Genomic DNA, 14183 nt, shown 5'->3' with positions numbered 1-14183 from the left:
TGGCAGTAGTTAAGTGCACAATACCCTGAACGAATTTTAGTCTCATAGGCCACAAGTCTGCTCCAAAGTGTGTAATTGACAAGTGTAAATCAAATGATTATCTCATTTGCAAGCAATTATATTAAACTCCCAAAGAGCCCCACATACACTAGCGGCTATTAATATCATGCCAGGTGTACAGTTAACTTTGGAATTAATTGTTTATGCAGCAACAACGCCATACACTTCTAAACTCTCGAGTACATTCTTGACATGCAACAGAGTGAACGTCGTGAGTCACAACAAACACTCACATGTCAATATTTGTCGAATTGAATTATCACACCGCAAATGCCAGTGACTATTTAATCATGCACATAACACTCATCTCCCTTATGAAATTATCGCACTTATGTTATTCTAATGAGAACATGCATTCAGTTACGCATATTGTAGCATGTAAGGGAAAATTTTGTTGACTTATTTAATAAATAACAAGATGTGGATGAATCTGGTCGCAAGTCATAATACTGAAATGCAGCAAGAGCAACGAGACTGAGCCAGGGCATGCGATAATGAAAACACCAAATCCAAAAGTGATTTTGTAGAATATGTCCAATTTAGAACAGTCCCTCTGTTCGGCTGGTTGATATTCTTGCTGAATAAACGTGGGCTCTTTAGTAGTATTGTAAGTATAACATACGCTTGAGCACTTAAATTTTAATAAACTCTAGTTGTGGTTCTAGACCGAATCTGAGCTTCCATGTACTTTATCATTATCACTTTGCGAAATACGTTGTGAGAGTAAATTAATTTATATAAAAGCTTTTTGCTGCTTAAAATGTGTTTATAATGCAAATCACAGCGCAGATAATTCCCTTTCCCAAAGTCCCTCAGCCATATACATATGCAACTGTTGTGACATCTCCGTTGTTATCGTACCTACAAAATATGCGGTATAATGATTTTAAATAGCTTTGCTGGATGAATGGTCACTTACTTTAATCCGCAAAAGTTTTCGACTCATGGCTCATTAATTTATTGGAAAATAATGTCGCTCATACGCCACGTGCACTAAGCCAGCTAATTGACGTTGGTTCGGCAGTAAGTTTTGCCACTCAGCTAAAAGTGTGTGTGTGTGTGCGTGTGTGTGTGCTGAACAATCACTATCAATGTGATGCCCCATTACAGTTAAAACTCATCGACATGCCCAAGTATAATTATCAATTTCATTACTTCCGGTCAACACTGACAGATCCTATTAAATTTATAAGCAATCGATTGGGCAGAAAAACAAACTCAATGGCACAGCAGTCAAGCGGCGAGAATATAGAGCACAACAACAAGAACAATAACGAGTGTGTGAGTTTTTCACGTGTCAGAAACGAGTCTCGAGCACAGTAACGGCCGGCCAGTAAAGACAGTGTCGTTAATTTTTAAACCGAACGGGTAATCGGGGTCATTTATACCTGAACGCTTGAAAATATTTTTTTCCACATTTTCGTTTCGCTACAGAAACTCATTGCTAAATATGCGCTAGTTGCCGTTTGAAAGTAGCTTACACTGTTTAATTGGCAAACCTAAAAGTTTACCTATCCGATTGTTGCCATTGTGCTCGTAATAGTTGTTGTTGCCGTTGTCATTTTTTAATCTGCAGCTGACAGAGGCAATTACGCGCACCGCTCTCAATATGAAATTCCTTTTGAAAAAAGGTCAAATGTGCAAAGAGCTACAAAAATGCTGGGGAAACGTTTCAAGTGTGTTTCTGTTGCCTCCGCCGTTGCACGTGCCAGCACACATATTGCCAGTGCTTATTGGCGAATTTTTGTGTGTGTGTGTTGTGGCGTAATATGGAAGTATCAGTTACGTTGTGGTGAAAAAAAATTTGATAAGTTGCATGCCACGGCAGTCTGGCGGCAAGAAAGTCGTCGGGTGCTCGCATTTTTGCCAGTTGAGCAGCAGCGTAGTGGCCGGTCAGCGCCGCCTCTGCTGTGTTTATGTATGTATGTAGCGAGCGTTCCATTGTTGTGAGTGCGTCTGTGGCAGCTTTGCGATGTCAAAATTTGTGATACTAAATTATTGGCGTGGTTGTGGGCACTATGAGCCTCATAGGTTGTGTGCTTTTGTACTATAGTAGGTAATGTACAAGAATACAGTGTATAGTTCTTACTGACTTTTAAGAATTCGAAAATTGGCTAGTAATTTGAAAAAAATTTATTTAGGCCTTGACGTTGTACTTTAGGCGCTAGCTAACTGTATTTGCGCGAAGGTAACTTTCTCCTAATAGCTTGGTATCATACACATTTTTCCGTAGGAACATTTCGGGTATTAGTATTCCCTTTTCATATCGTCTTTTTCCTTGCAAATGTGGATCGATACAATTAAGTTCCGAACATATCCTCATTTAAATGCTTTCAATGACTTCTTTTGCAGGAATGAATTCGATGCACTCAATTTTCGAGTATTTTTCCACTAAATCAAGTCGTATGTCACGGATAGCGCGTTCAATATTGACTTCTGTGTCTTGAAGAGAGCCTGGTTTATTCCCAAAGACCAATGACTTTAAATAACCCAACAAAAGTAGTTTCTTCCTAGAGACTACTGCCACTATTTCTTGAAATAATCGAATTTCCAAACTTTTCTCGCCATAATTCGGTGGTTGCACGTGCTATGTGGCACGCAGCCCCTTTTTGTTGGAACAAGAAATTGTCAAGATCAATTTCTTCCAATTGCGGCCATAAAAAGTTGGTTATCATCGATCCATAACGCTTCATTTCGAAAGTAGTACGGACCGATTATTCCAATGATAGACCAAAAGCGACACCCAACTGAATATTTGGCTGAATGTAATGGTTGTTCGTAAATAATTTGTGGACTTTCTTCGCATCAGAATCGACAGTTTTGTTCATAAAAACGAAAAGTTGCAAGTGATTCCCTGAAAAGTGGGCGGTGCTGTGCCCATCGCCCAGTTTTTGCCCTGTCTCCTATTGAACCCTCTCATACCATCTTAAAAAATTGTATGTGTCAGTCGTATTTAGGTATCTTCCGATTTATTTTCATTTTACAGTGTTGGTAGGGGTACTTAAGGCAGTTGTCTTAAGCGCATTTGGTTTTTGTAGCTTGAGTGGTTTAAGATACAAACTATTCCACTCTCTAGCAACATGTTGGTTAATTTCTTTGATTTTAATTTTTATAAAAGAATCTCTATAATATTTTTGAATAAAAAATTTTATTTTAAATTCTTCTAATTACAACAAAACTGGTTTTTTTGACCACTGTGCACTTATGTATAATATATAGCTTCAAAATGTTTTTTTTTTTTCTTCTTTATTTAGGGACACCAGTGAGGCGCCAACAGTTTTCTGCTATGAGACAACAACTATTGAGGAGTGAGAAGAGAGTAGCGACCGCACATCAACGCAACCCGTCAGCAGCAATTATTTCGTGCACACGGAGCAATCAACATGTAAGTCTCAACTACTCATATCTAAGCACACACATGGCTAACTAAAGACCTACATGTTAGATTTTGTAGTATTTGGCACTGCAACTGGCAGCACTTGAGCATTGTGCGCATTTAAGTTTCAGCACAGGTCCACGCAGCTGCTGCGAAGGGTAGCATACACATCTAAACACATACGAGCGTCTATACATTTAAGGTTTATCCAACTACATTTGCTACTTGTAAGCCCCATAGCCAACTAAACCGACACACACACACGCGACCAAGTGCTGCAATTCGATATTTTTGCTTCATTTGCGCTCTTAACGTTTCACCACACCGCTGTAATTGTTGTTGTTAATGTTGTATGTATGCTATTTCGCATTTTTTGTCTGCTGCATAATAATAACGGTGTTGACGTGTTGGCTACAGCGGACCTCGGTGTGCTCGTACGATTGCGCTGCTATTCAGCCTTTTCAATGTCTGCGCGTTTTTGCTGCCTACAGTTGGAGTGTGGCGGCGGGGCAAGCCGTTGTGGCTGCCACAAATTCTATCGACACAACAATGGCGCATTTGTTGGCGCCGCTGCTTCATTTTCAGCATTGCCACAATATTTTCTGGCTGCTTATTGTCATGGGTGACCGCAGCTGGTGTGTGTGTGTGTCTACGTGCGCTCCAAATTGCCTTCCGCCCTATTTCATCGATACGCTGCTTAAGGCTCATTCAACATCCTTTCCACTGCATGCGCGCATCATTTGCCCCGCCATTATGTTGCTATTTTGTAATTTTACTGGCAGTTTAATTTTCGTTTCTCCTTTTTTTTGACTGCTGCCAGTTATTTTAATTGTTCCCAGCGGTTCGTAATGAAACATTTTGACAGCTCCCGTTGGGCGCATTTGAGCCATTGTGTCGGCAATCTGTTGGCCGATTGTGCGAGCAGTGCTGTTGGCATCGAAATTAGTGGATTTCATTCTTAAAGCTTCGTACTTACCGCTTCCCGGTGCCCAAGAAAATGTACTGGAGCCAAGGTGCACCGTGGCGTATGAGCAACGTCACTATACTTTGCCATTCCTTATGCGCTCAGCAGCACATTGTAGTGCAGCAAAGTGTTCGAGTTAAGAGTTAAACTTAGCCATAAATTATTTACGCCCGCTTAGTCAATATGCAGCATTTATCAAAATTACCCCTTCAGGCTAGTCAAACATTTATCAGCAGGTCGGGCGGTGTTTCGTTGCGTCCGGCGCAGCAGCTGCTGCCTGTCAAAAATGCTTCTGTGTCCAAGCAGGCGTTCAGGTGCGCAATTTTGTACCTGAACAATGACAATAACAATAGAAAATACCTGCATGCTCATTTGTATATCCATGCAGGTGAGCAGGAGTATAAGTATGTACATATGTGTGCGTGTGTGTCCTGTGCTAAACCTGTCATATGTTGTAATCGCTTGCGTGTCCTCCATTGTGAAATGCAAATTCTGTTTTATTTCGCCATTTGAAGCATGCAAGCATCCCTCAAGCCACCAGTGTGCGGGTGTGTGTGTGAACAATATTCTATATTTCAGTTGGTTAACTTTCCCTTTGCTGTTCTATCCTTCTTCTTGTCTTTCTGTGTTGGGGGAGCAGTTTGTCACTTCATAAATTTATTGTTTACATTGTTATTGCTCATACTTTCGTTTACTCACGTGTACGAGTACATGTGTTGTTGTGTTTAGCAATAGTTGCAACATTTCTATTTATGCTTGCTGGCATATCTTACACCTGTTTGCTTGTAGAACTATGTAAATGTTGAATTCCTACGTGTTCTTATTTTATTTATTGATTTTTGCATAGTTCGATAATATTTTCTGTGCTTTGGTGTTATTTATGGTATGGACAATTTTGCTTAACCCTGTCATGTGATCAAAAGAATTGAGGTGCTATGTGACATTGTTGTAAATATTTCGTAAATTATTGGTGCTGAGTTATCAAAGCTTCATTGAATAAGTGAATTTTCTTAAATAGGTTTAATATCTTGCAGATAAAAGTTCTGAAAATAACAGTAACAGTTTTGAATGAGATGATGGAGTGTCAATTTCTTGTAAAACAATGAATTTTCTCATTTTTTACTGAGTTGTAATATTCCTAAGAGGAAAAAAATGTTGCCTTAAGTAATCAAACTTTAACCGCTAATACATTTTAAATTATTAGGTTTACAAAAAAGTCATGTGAGACCTTTTTCTAGAGCATTCAATTGCCTGCAAAATCAATGGAACGAGATATTTTTTTCAAGTAGCGAGAAGCGTCTTTGGAATTATCTAACTTATAATAAGAAAAAAAATAGAAAACTGAATGGTGGAGCAGCTCCGCTTTACGATAAAGAACTAAGACTTGGAAAAACTTCTTAGAGGTGCACATATTTTTCAGAGTTCCAAATGAAAAAATATATTTATTTCTTATGGACCAATGAGTATAAAATTTGAAAATGAAAAACTCCTACTTAAAGGGTTAGGTGCGTTTGAAAATTTCAAACAAAAATGAAATGAAAATGAAATTTTTTGTTCAAAGTCTGAGAAAAAACTATAATTTTATTTTTTTCCCTGCGTTCAAACACGACATTTACATATGTACTAACGGAATATTTTTGGTGTTTTAATTTTAAATGAACCAATAATAACTTACGCTGTCCACGGCGAGAGCATTATTTTGTGAGACACACAGGGTGATGAGGTCTCAACGGCTGAATCTCTGTAACCCATTTAACCCCTTAAGACTTTTTCGAATCTCATGATGATTCGTGTCATATAATAGGTAAATAGTTCATCAAATAAGGATTCGAAAAAATATTAAGTACCCGGAATTTTAACATAGTTATCTCTGTAGGATTTGGTAAAATTGGTATTTTGCGGTTCCTCGCTCCTGACATATCCCGAGTGAAATGATCTTCGTCTTACGAGTTGGTTGATTTTATAGAATGTTTTTTTGGCAAACTAAGTGATATCATGTTTAAATTATACTAATGTTTGGCTCAGCATATCATGAGTTGGCACCATTTATAGGCATGATCAATCCATAATTTCCCCCAACGATTATATATGTTAATTTTAAAGGTCTCTCCGATTGATATATTTCTTAAAAATCGTTAAATTTGTAAAATATATTTATAAAATTATATAAAAATCGTTCGTCGTAAATATACTCACTCTCTCTAACAAAAAGGCCAAAAATCGGTTCTTACATCGTTTTCATCATAAGAGAATTCACCTTTAAAGGGTTATATACAGTTAAACTGCCAAGAAAATCGAATTTTTCAGTCTTTGTTTTTCTAAGAAAACTTTTAAATTTATTGGTCCAAAAATGTGTGCACGTATTATACTGCCTTCAGCTGTATTTTAGGAGTTAAGGTTTAAATATTTATTTGGAAAGGAACTACAGTTCATCTCCAGTAGTTTCCCTCAAAAAAGGTGTTTTGCGGTGACCAATACCAAACAGATTTCGTTAAAGTACTATGATGTTAAATCTAGTAAACTCAATCAAAAGAATAAGCAAAATAATTTTTTTTGACAAAATGGCGGGTTCTCAAACAAAAGAAAAATCGATTTTTAGCCAAAAATTTCGACCTTAAATTGTATGGCAAGAAAAGTCTTCGCTTAAATACTAACAAATACATTTAAGAAGCTCGTTTTAGAATTTGAAACAAATCGGTGAAGCCGCTTTCGAGTAATGTTGGTCAGCGGCCTTGATAACATCATTTTGAGAAATTCGCGTATAAGGTATGCAATGCACTTCCAAGTTCTCTGAAACGCCTTTTTAAACTTTTTAATTTAACAAAATTCTTACTCAAATATCAGATATCAAATTTTCCAGCAATATTCCATTTATTTGTGTCGTTCAGCCGCAGGCAATTAATTTTATTTGAGGCGACACTTCATTCACTATTATCACATAAATTGCTGTAACTACAAAAACAAATAAAACGTAAATGATTTTTCCTCAAAACAACTAAATTTTTATATTGATTATGCAAACTAATATAATTACCAATATTTGTTTTTCCAATTGCCATGACATAACAGTTAGCAGTTAGCAGTTAGAAATTACACAAGCTAGAAAAAGGCCAAAAAGTATTTTGTATTTACTATTTGAAGTTCCATTTATTCCTCGAATATTTCCATTTCGTTTCGCTTTCATTCAGCGGCTATTTCGCAAACTGCATTAAATATAATTCGAATGTGCAGTTGAGTTGTGCGTTTTGTGGCGTTTTGTTGTTGTAATTAGCGCTGACGTGACGCTGAACTCTTATTTTCATAAATACTGCGCGAACACACATATTTATATATATATTTATTTATTTATGTATCATACACACACATACATATCTCTGTATATGTAATATGGAGAGAAACATTCAATTTTCAACGTGAAATTCTGCAACAGCGTTCAACAAAGTTCATGTGTGGCATGCAACTGACGTAAAAACTATGCAAATGCTATAGAATATATCTAAATACCATATATAGTCTGGTGTGTGCAGCATTTTTTGTGTGAGTTGCTTACGGTTATTCATTCGTTTCGTTATTTCGTTATTTGGTTCGTTCATTCGTTAGTCCGCTCATTCGCTGGTGGCGCAAATTCAATCAGTTTACATTTTACTTTGTTAGTCTTCATTTCAACTCACTGACTTCGTTAGAACTAAATTTCACGAATGATTGGCCCAGTTTTGAGCAGAAATTCGAAAATATACATAGATTGTATCACATGACATGCACTTTACTTTCCGTTCGCCACGTGTATTTGATGGCAGGTGTGTACCCAATGTCATATATACTTATATGTGACCTGGTCTACGGAAAAGGGCTTAGGTGTCAAAAAATCAATTTTCACTTTTTAGTTGCTTCGGATGGAAGATGAGATGCTTTTTCACGTGATGTGATAACTAGTTTTCGCACGTTAGCTCCCTTTTCGTAGACCAGGTCACACATAATATATTATACAAGTATATACCGAGAGCTTATTTTCTTCTTATATAGCGAGAGAATGTAAAAATTGATTTTTTTGGAATTTCACTGCAGCTTCTAGATTCTTCTATTTTAAAAGTAGTTGTGTGTGCCCCTCATTGCTTCAACTTCTTAAATCTGTCTAAGTAATTCGTATTCTGGTAGTCTATAAAGCATAGTAGGCTTCCGTGACAGCATTAAGCTCCACACTCAACTCAAATTTCTACCAAGCGAGTGCCTTTAAAAGTTTCGAAATCAATGTAGAGTCGCATAGGGTCAAATCTTGGGAATACGACGAAAGATGCAGAAGTTTATAGTCTTTTTCTTCTTCTTTACCGCCGTAGACACAGCTTACGCGAATATAGCCGAGTTATCCTTTTCGTTGGGGACGTTTTTCACGTAAAGCCAGCACACAATCCTGGAGAGGGGATGTTTCGCCTTCTCACTTTAGCTCGATTGCAAACCTTGTTCTTTGGCTACCTAGAGGATGCTTGGTCTAAGACCAGAAGTCGTAAGCTGCTTGAGCCATATGTAAAGGAATCGTTTCTGGCCACTCCCAAGCGAATGACGCTCAGAGAACTTTCCTCAATTGCGTGAACTTCTACACATGACCTCATCCTCCGTATATAGTCTAGTTCATCTAAATTGCTAAATATTCGGTAACAAGGGGCCTGAACTCCAAATTAAACATATGTATGTATATTACACCTTGAGTATCATGAAAAGGCCGGACCATTACTTTCCCGACGTATAGGACAGTCCTCGCCAACTCCAAATGAAACTTAGATCACACCTTGAGAATCATGAAAAAGCGTTAACTATCACTTTTCCGACGTATAGGACAGTTCTCGTCTGCTTCAGAGCAAGTTCGCTGGATCGGCAGTTCCTTGGCTTCTAGTATATATACAAGGGAACCAAGTTTCATTGAAGGCCACGAAACAAATCAGAAACTACTTTGGACTGGCTTCAAACTTCAACAAACACTACTGAGAGCTGGTCTCAGGTTGACTTTGGCGGATTTAAAGGATTGAATGCACATTTTTTAATCCAAATTCAGTGTCAGTTTAGTAAATATTTAATATTGAGCACTCGAAACGACAGCTAAGGTCCTGTTGAACTGAAATTAAAGCAAATAAACTGTCACAACAACAGAAAAGTTTTACAAAAACAAATAATTAGCTGCAAACTTTGCTCGTTATTGCGATTGGCAAGTGATTTTGTTTTGGTGCACGCTCAACTTATTGTTTAGATAAACAAAAATAATATTAGTTGACGTTGCAAACTGCAATGAACTTTTTTAATCACAGCGCGGCGATTGTTTATGTGGTAAATTGCATGCTGAAAGCAACATTTTCCACATCGAAGGTCACGAGCTGATTGCTGGCCAAAATTGGATTTGTATTGTGGCTTGGCCGGCTGCCTGGCATGCTCAGATAAACTCTGCTAAACACAAGCGCACATTTGCGTGTGAGCCATTAGGTGTCTGTATGTGTGTGCGTGTGCGTTTGGTGTGACAGGTGTGTCGCGTGAGGTTCGCCGCACGGAAGCAAACCGCGTTCACATTCGGTCAGTCGGTTTGTACTAATTTGCAGCAATGTTGTTTCTAATCAGCTTTTGTGCTTCCTAATCGAACTGGAAAAAGATATGAATTCAAATGCGCCAGTGCTCGTTAGCGATTGCCACTCAAATTAGCGAGTATTCGGAGTGGCTTCAGAGAGTATGTTCAAGGATTTTTTTTAATATTTTCCTTAATGACTGCGGCTGAATGAAAAGCCTTCGTTGTGTTTGTTTTAGTTAAAGCTTTTTTTTGGATAAAACTATTTTCCAGTTGCCGCCACAACTGATGTGCCAACATGTGGCAATTTAAGTCGGTGTTTTGTCCCTCTTTGATGTCCGTGCCGTCAAATGATTGATCCATTTTGCTAGGTGTTGCGAATAGGTCGCATGAGCTCCATACAAAGCACCCTTAAATTTTAACGGATGCCTCTGTTAGACATTTTTGTTAGGTATTCTGTACCAAAAACTAATTTATGCTAAGCTTGCTGATGTCGCAAACTTGTAATGTAATTTTTGTTTTGTGGGTTTGCCTATCAATCTCAGCTACTTCGCTAGGTTCTTCAAAAGTAGACCTACCGAGCTGCTTCAATCTCAATGTGGCAAAAGCCGTCGAAAGAGGAGGAAGAAGTCTGATTTCCCTTCGCTTTCCTCCACACAGCTTTGGCAAACAGCGCTCGACAGAATATATAGTATATATTGGACAGTGTGTTCAGTCAGAACACTTAAACACTGCGGCAGATTGGCTTTGTTAAGAGCCAGTATTTCGAAGGACCTCTTATCGTTCACCATGAGCCAGAAGCATCTGACACAATCGTAAATTATAGTTGTTGATCTGTGCTTTCTGCGCTCACTACAGATCCAAAAGGCCGATGACAGAACTCAAAAAGACATCGAAACCCCGATTCTGGATGCTACCGGAAAAAGGGTGCTCTTCCTAGCAAGCTCAGTGGCTTTACAGTTTCTGGCGATTCTGGAGATCCAAAGGGCCAATGACAGAACTCAAGAAGAACCGCTGTGACCGGGCACTTATACAAATCTAATATGGGAGAAGCTTAAAGCTATTGATAATGAGATTTTCCACTCGCTAGACGCTGTAGTGATCCGGCATTCTGAAAATAGAGCTGATGGAGAACCAGCACCTTTTCTCTCTCTTAACCTTGATCCATCCGAGAAAAATTCCGCTGCAAACCTTCCCCAACGGTATCGAACCGCATACAAATCTCTCGGGGCTTGAGCTTACTCGCATATAAGTCCGGGTTTATTCCTTTTACGTAAAACCGTCAATTGTCAATTGTCAATGTAAAGATCGAAATATTGTTGCTATGGACTCCACCCTTACAGTATTATACCCTGAATATGGTTTATTAAGTTCGCCACGAAGCTTGTATCACGCAGTCGGAGATCTTTCGGAGCTGTGTTATTTTAGCCATTTTCGTGTCTGTTTGTTCATCTGTACACATGACGACTAATCCTTTAGTTGTCTGTAAGAAATTCAAGACACGTCCCTTTCTCTTCATAAAGCTGTTCATTTGTCGGAGCCGTCACTTTTTTATCTGACAAGATGTTTGCATGAAAATTGCCTTGGATTATATACATAGATTGGCAACGCTACAATCTCTGAACATATTGTTCACGTAAGACCACTATAGCATAAACTTGCCATAGAAGCTAACCGCTCAATATCAAGACGAAGATACTCTGCTCAGCTGAAGTTAACATTTAAACGGCTCTCCCTTTCTTTAACTATCCTACTTTTGAATAATTGAGCTTTTCGTGCATCGGTTTGACTGAGAAACAAAAAAATAAGTCGCAAAAATTGCCAAAAATCTTTTTATTTTTGTTTTAACCTATTTTTTAAGTATACCGTTACCAGGACTCGCGTTTGTCACTAGCTGGATATGCTTCATGGTTGGAACAAATGGTTCTGTCACAATTACCCAAATATTCATCAATGCGCTTATTGCTTTTCCCCGCCGCCCACACACCGATAGCGCAACATTAATTTTCGTATTTGCTCCCCAATTGTCTCTTAGCATTTCTTGCTATGTAAAACATTTGTTTTCCCCCCACATATGTGCACACATACACACGGGTGTTTACTTCATTTTTTATTTAATATGTTTCTTTGTTTTTGTAACTTATCCTTATCCTGCTAAACTGTCATTGCTACCGAAAGAGAATCTGTCAAAGTGAAATGCAAATAAAGACAAAAACATAGTGACTGCAAGAGCAACGGAATGCTGCCTCACCGTAGCGCCGGCAGGTTGCTGGTGTCGCCGCTGCTGGTGGGGCAGCCGAGGGCCAGCGCTTGCCATTTGGCAGCGTTGCTAAGCTGCTGCTACATGTATACATGCTAAGAATGTTGCATGCAAAGACGTACAACACAGAAATGGAAATTCCAAATTGAGTCGGGTGATCGGTTGCTGGGGCCAACGCCAGCGACGTGTGTTTAGGTGTGTGTGTGCCGCATTGGGCGCATGAAATGTTGGAATGCAAAGCAGTCCGAATAAGACGAACTAAGCAAAAACAACAAAAGTGGCAAGAAAACGAAAACAGAAATGTTAAATCCTTAAGAAAAAAATTCAATTTGCAAAACGATATCCTCAGGATTTACATAAAGCAGTCATTTGAAGTTATCCGCTCGGCTTAGTGCGCTCGCATCCCTTTGCCGCGCACACACAACGCCAGCTGCCATATGAGGGATGCCTGTACGCACACATACAAAAGCGCACAGAGCTGACGGGGGAGGGGGAGAGGAATGGGAATGGAATGCCAGAAATGTGGGGGCGTGCTGGCGCTGCCGGAGCGCGCCTCACTGAAGGGTTGCCTTTATTTAAAATGTTTCTTCTAAATTGCAAAATCAGGCGGAAGGGAGAGGTGGGGGCAGCGTGTGGCATGCTATAGCGACTATAAAATCAAATCGGCAACAAGCTGACATAGTTTGCCAGCCACACACACACACACACATACACACTCATGCAAGTATATGAGTATGAGCGTGAGTATGTGCGAGAGCGCAAACAAACTGGAATCCTTTTTCGCATTTTCATTCAGCTTTTTTTCGCAACTTGTGCCATTTTGCCGAAAATGTGCGCGCTTAAAAGGGAAAATGGAAAACCATTAAATTTATTGAAATCACTTTTTTAGCATAAAATTCGAAGAAAAGCTCCGTTGTCATGACATTTAATCTGGCGCAATTCAGCGACCCCGCCCATCACCCTTGCCGTCTGCTTTTGAGTGTTTGACTCCGTTCCGCTGCAAAAATGCCGTTAGTTGCGCAATATTTCCTAGCTTTCTTTATCTTTCGGGTAATTCTTGTGATGCGAAATATTTAAGTAGACAAATATGCGACAAACTAAACTAACAAACGCTTGTAAACGCGTAATGTGCCACAAATAGCTGCAGGGCGCTCATCGTCCGCAGAGCTTGCCTCGTGTCTGTGTATTGGCAGTGAAGACTGTGCGACGGAGTTTAAAAGCCAAGCATGAAAGCAGTGGCAGCAAGTGTGGTGACTAACGGTGAAAGTTCATTCACCGTTATGTGCATGTGTGAGAGTATGTTTATGTGGACCGCTGACAAGAGAAAAGGGCTTATTATATAGACAATGCGGCAATAAACCATTTTTATGTGAGTATGAATATGTGAAGCACCTGCAAACATTTTAATTATGCGGCCACAAAAGCTTACTGTTATATGATGCTTTGTTGCATTTTCAACAAATTTCAATTTTTGGCACCGAATCAGGCGTGTTCTTTTCATAAAATAGTTGCTATGATCCGATTTTGGTCAAATAGGCATCATTTCGTTCGATAGCTTGTTACGATCTTTCGGGTTGTTTTATAGTATCACTCTCTTAGAAACCAATCAATTCTGTTCCACGGAATACAAGTTACCTGGCCAGCATTAAGGAAACACTGAAATATCAGTAAACTTACGGGAATACAAAGAGTAACCTGTGCAGGGGTTACCGAGGCTATTAAATCATGTCCGACTGATGTGCTCACTACACTCTTGCATTAATTGTCCATAGATGAGTTTACACGAAAAGTAGCAGCAAGTTATGCTATAAGAATAAAGGAAGTGGAAGGTAGCAACAGAAAATATTATGGTCATAGCGCCATCCTGAGTCGGCTTAACTTAAGTAAATCATACTATCTTCTTCCAATATTACATTTCAAAAGTCACTTCCGCGTGAGGATACCCTCTAGACGTGAATGGAAAAGAGGTTTAGTGCGG

The 14183-nt window shown here is 39.0% G+C and overlaps 1 protein-coding gene across 1 annotated transcript in view; it reads left to right on the top strand.

Moving 5' to 3' along the window:
• Positions 1-14183, top strand: part of LOC120769437 (V-type proton ATPase catalytic subunit A-like) — a 260519-nt gene that overhangs the window by 177402 nt on the left and 68934 nt on the right. The window contains exon 5 of the mRNA XM_040096419.1: positions 3315-3445. Within this exon, the coding sequence (XP_039952353.1) occupies positions 3315-3326 (12 nt within the window). The 3' untranslated portion in view covers positions 3327-3445. The remainder of the gene's footprint in view (positions 1-3314; positions 3446-14183) is intronic.

The sequence above is a fragment of the Bactrocera tryoni genome, chromosome 2, assembly GCF_016617805.1.
Source record: "Bactrocera tryoni isolate S06 chromosome 2, CSIRO_BtryS06_freeze2, whole genome shotgun sequence".
NCBI lineage: Eukaryota > Metazoa > Arthropoda > Insecta > Diptera > Tephritidae > Bactrocera > Bactrocera tryoni.
This window is presented reverse-complemented; position numbering and strand designations above follow the sequence as displayed.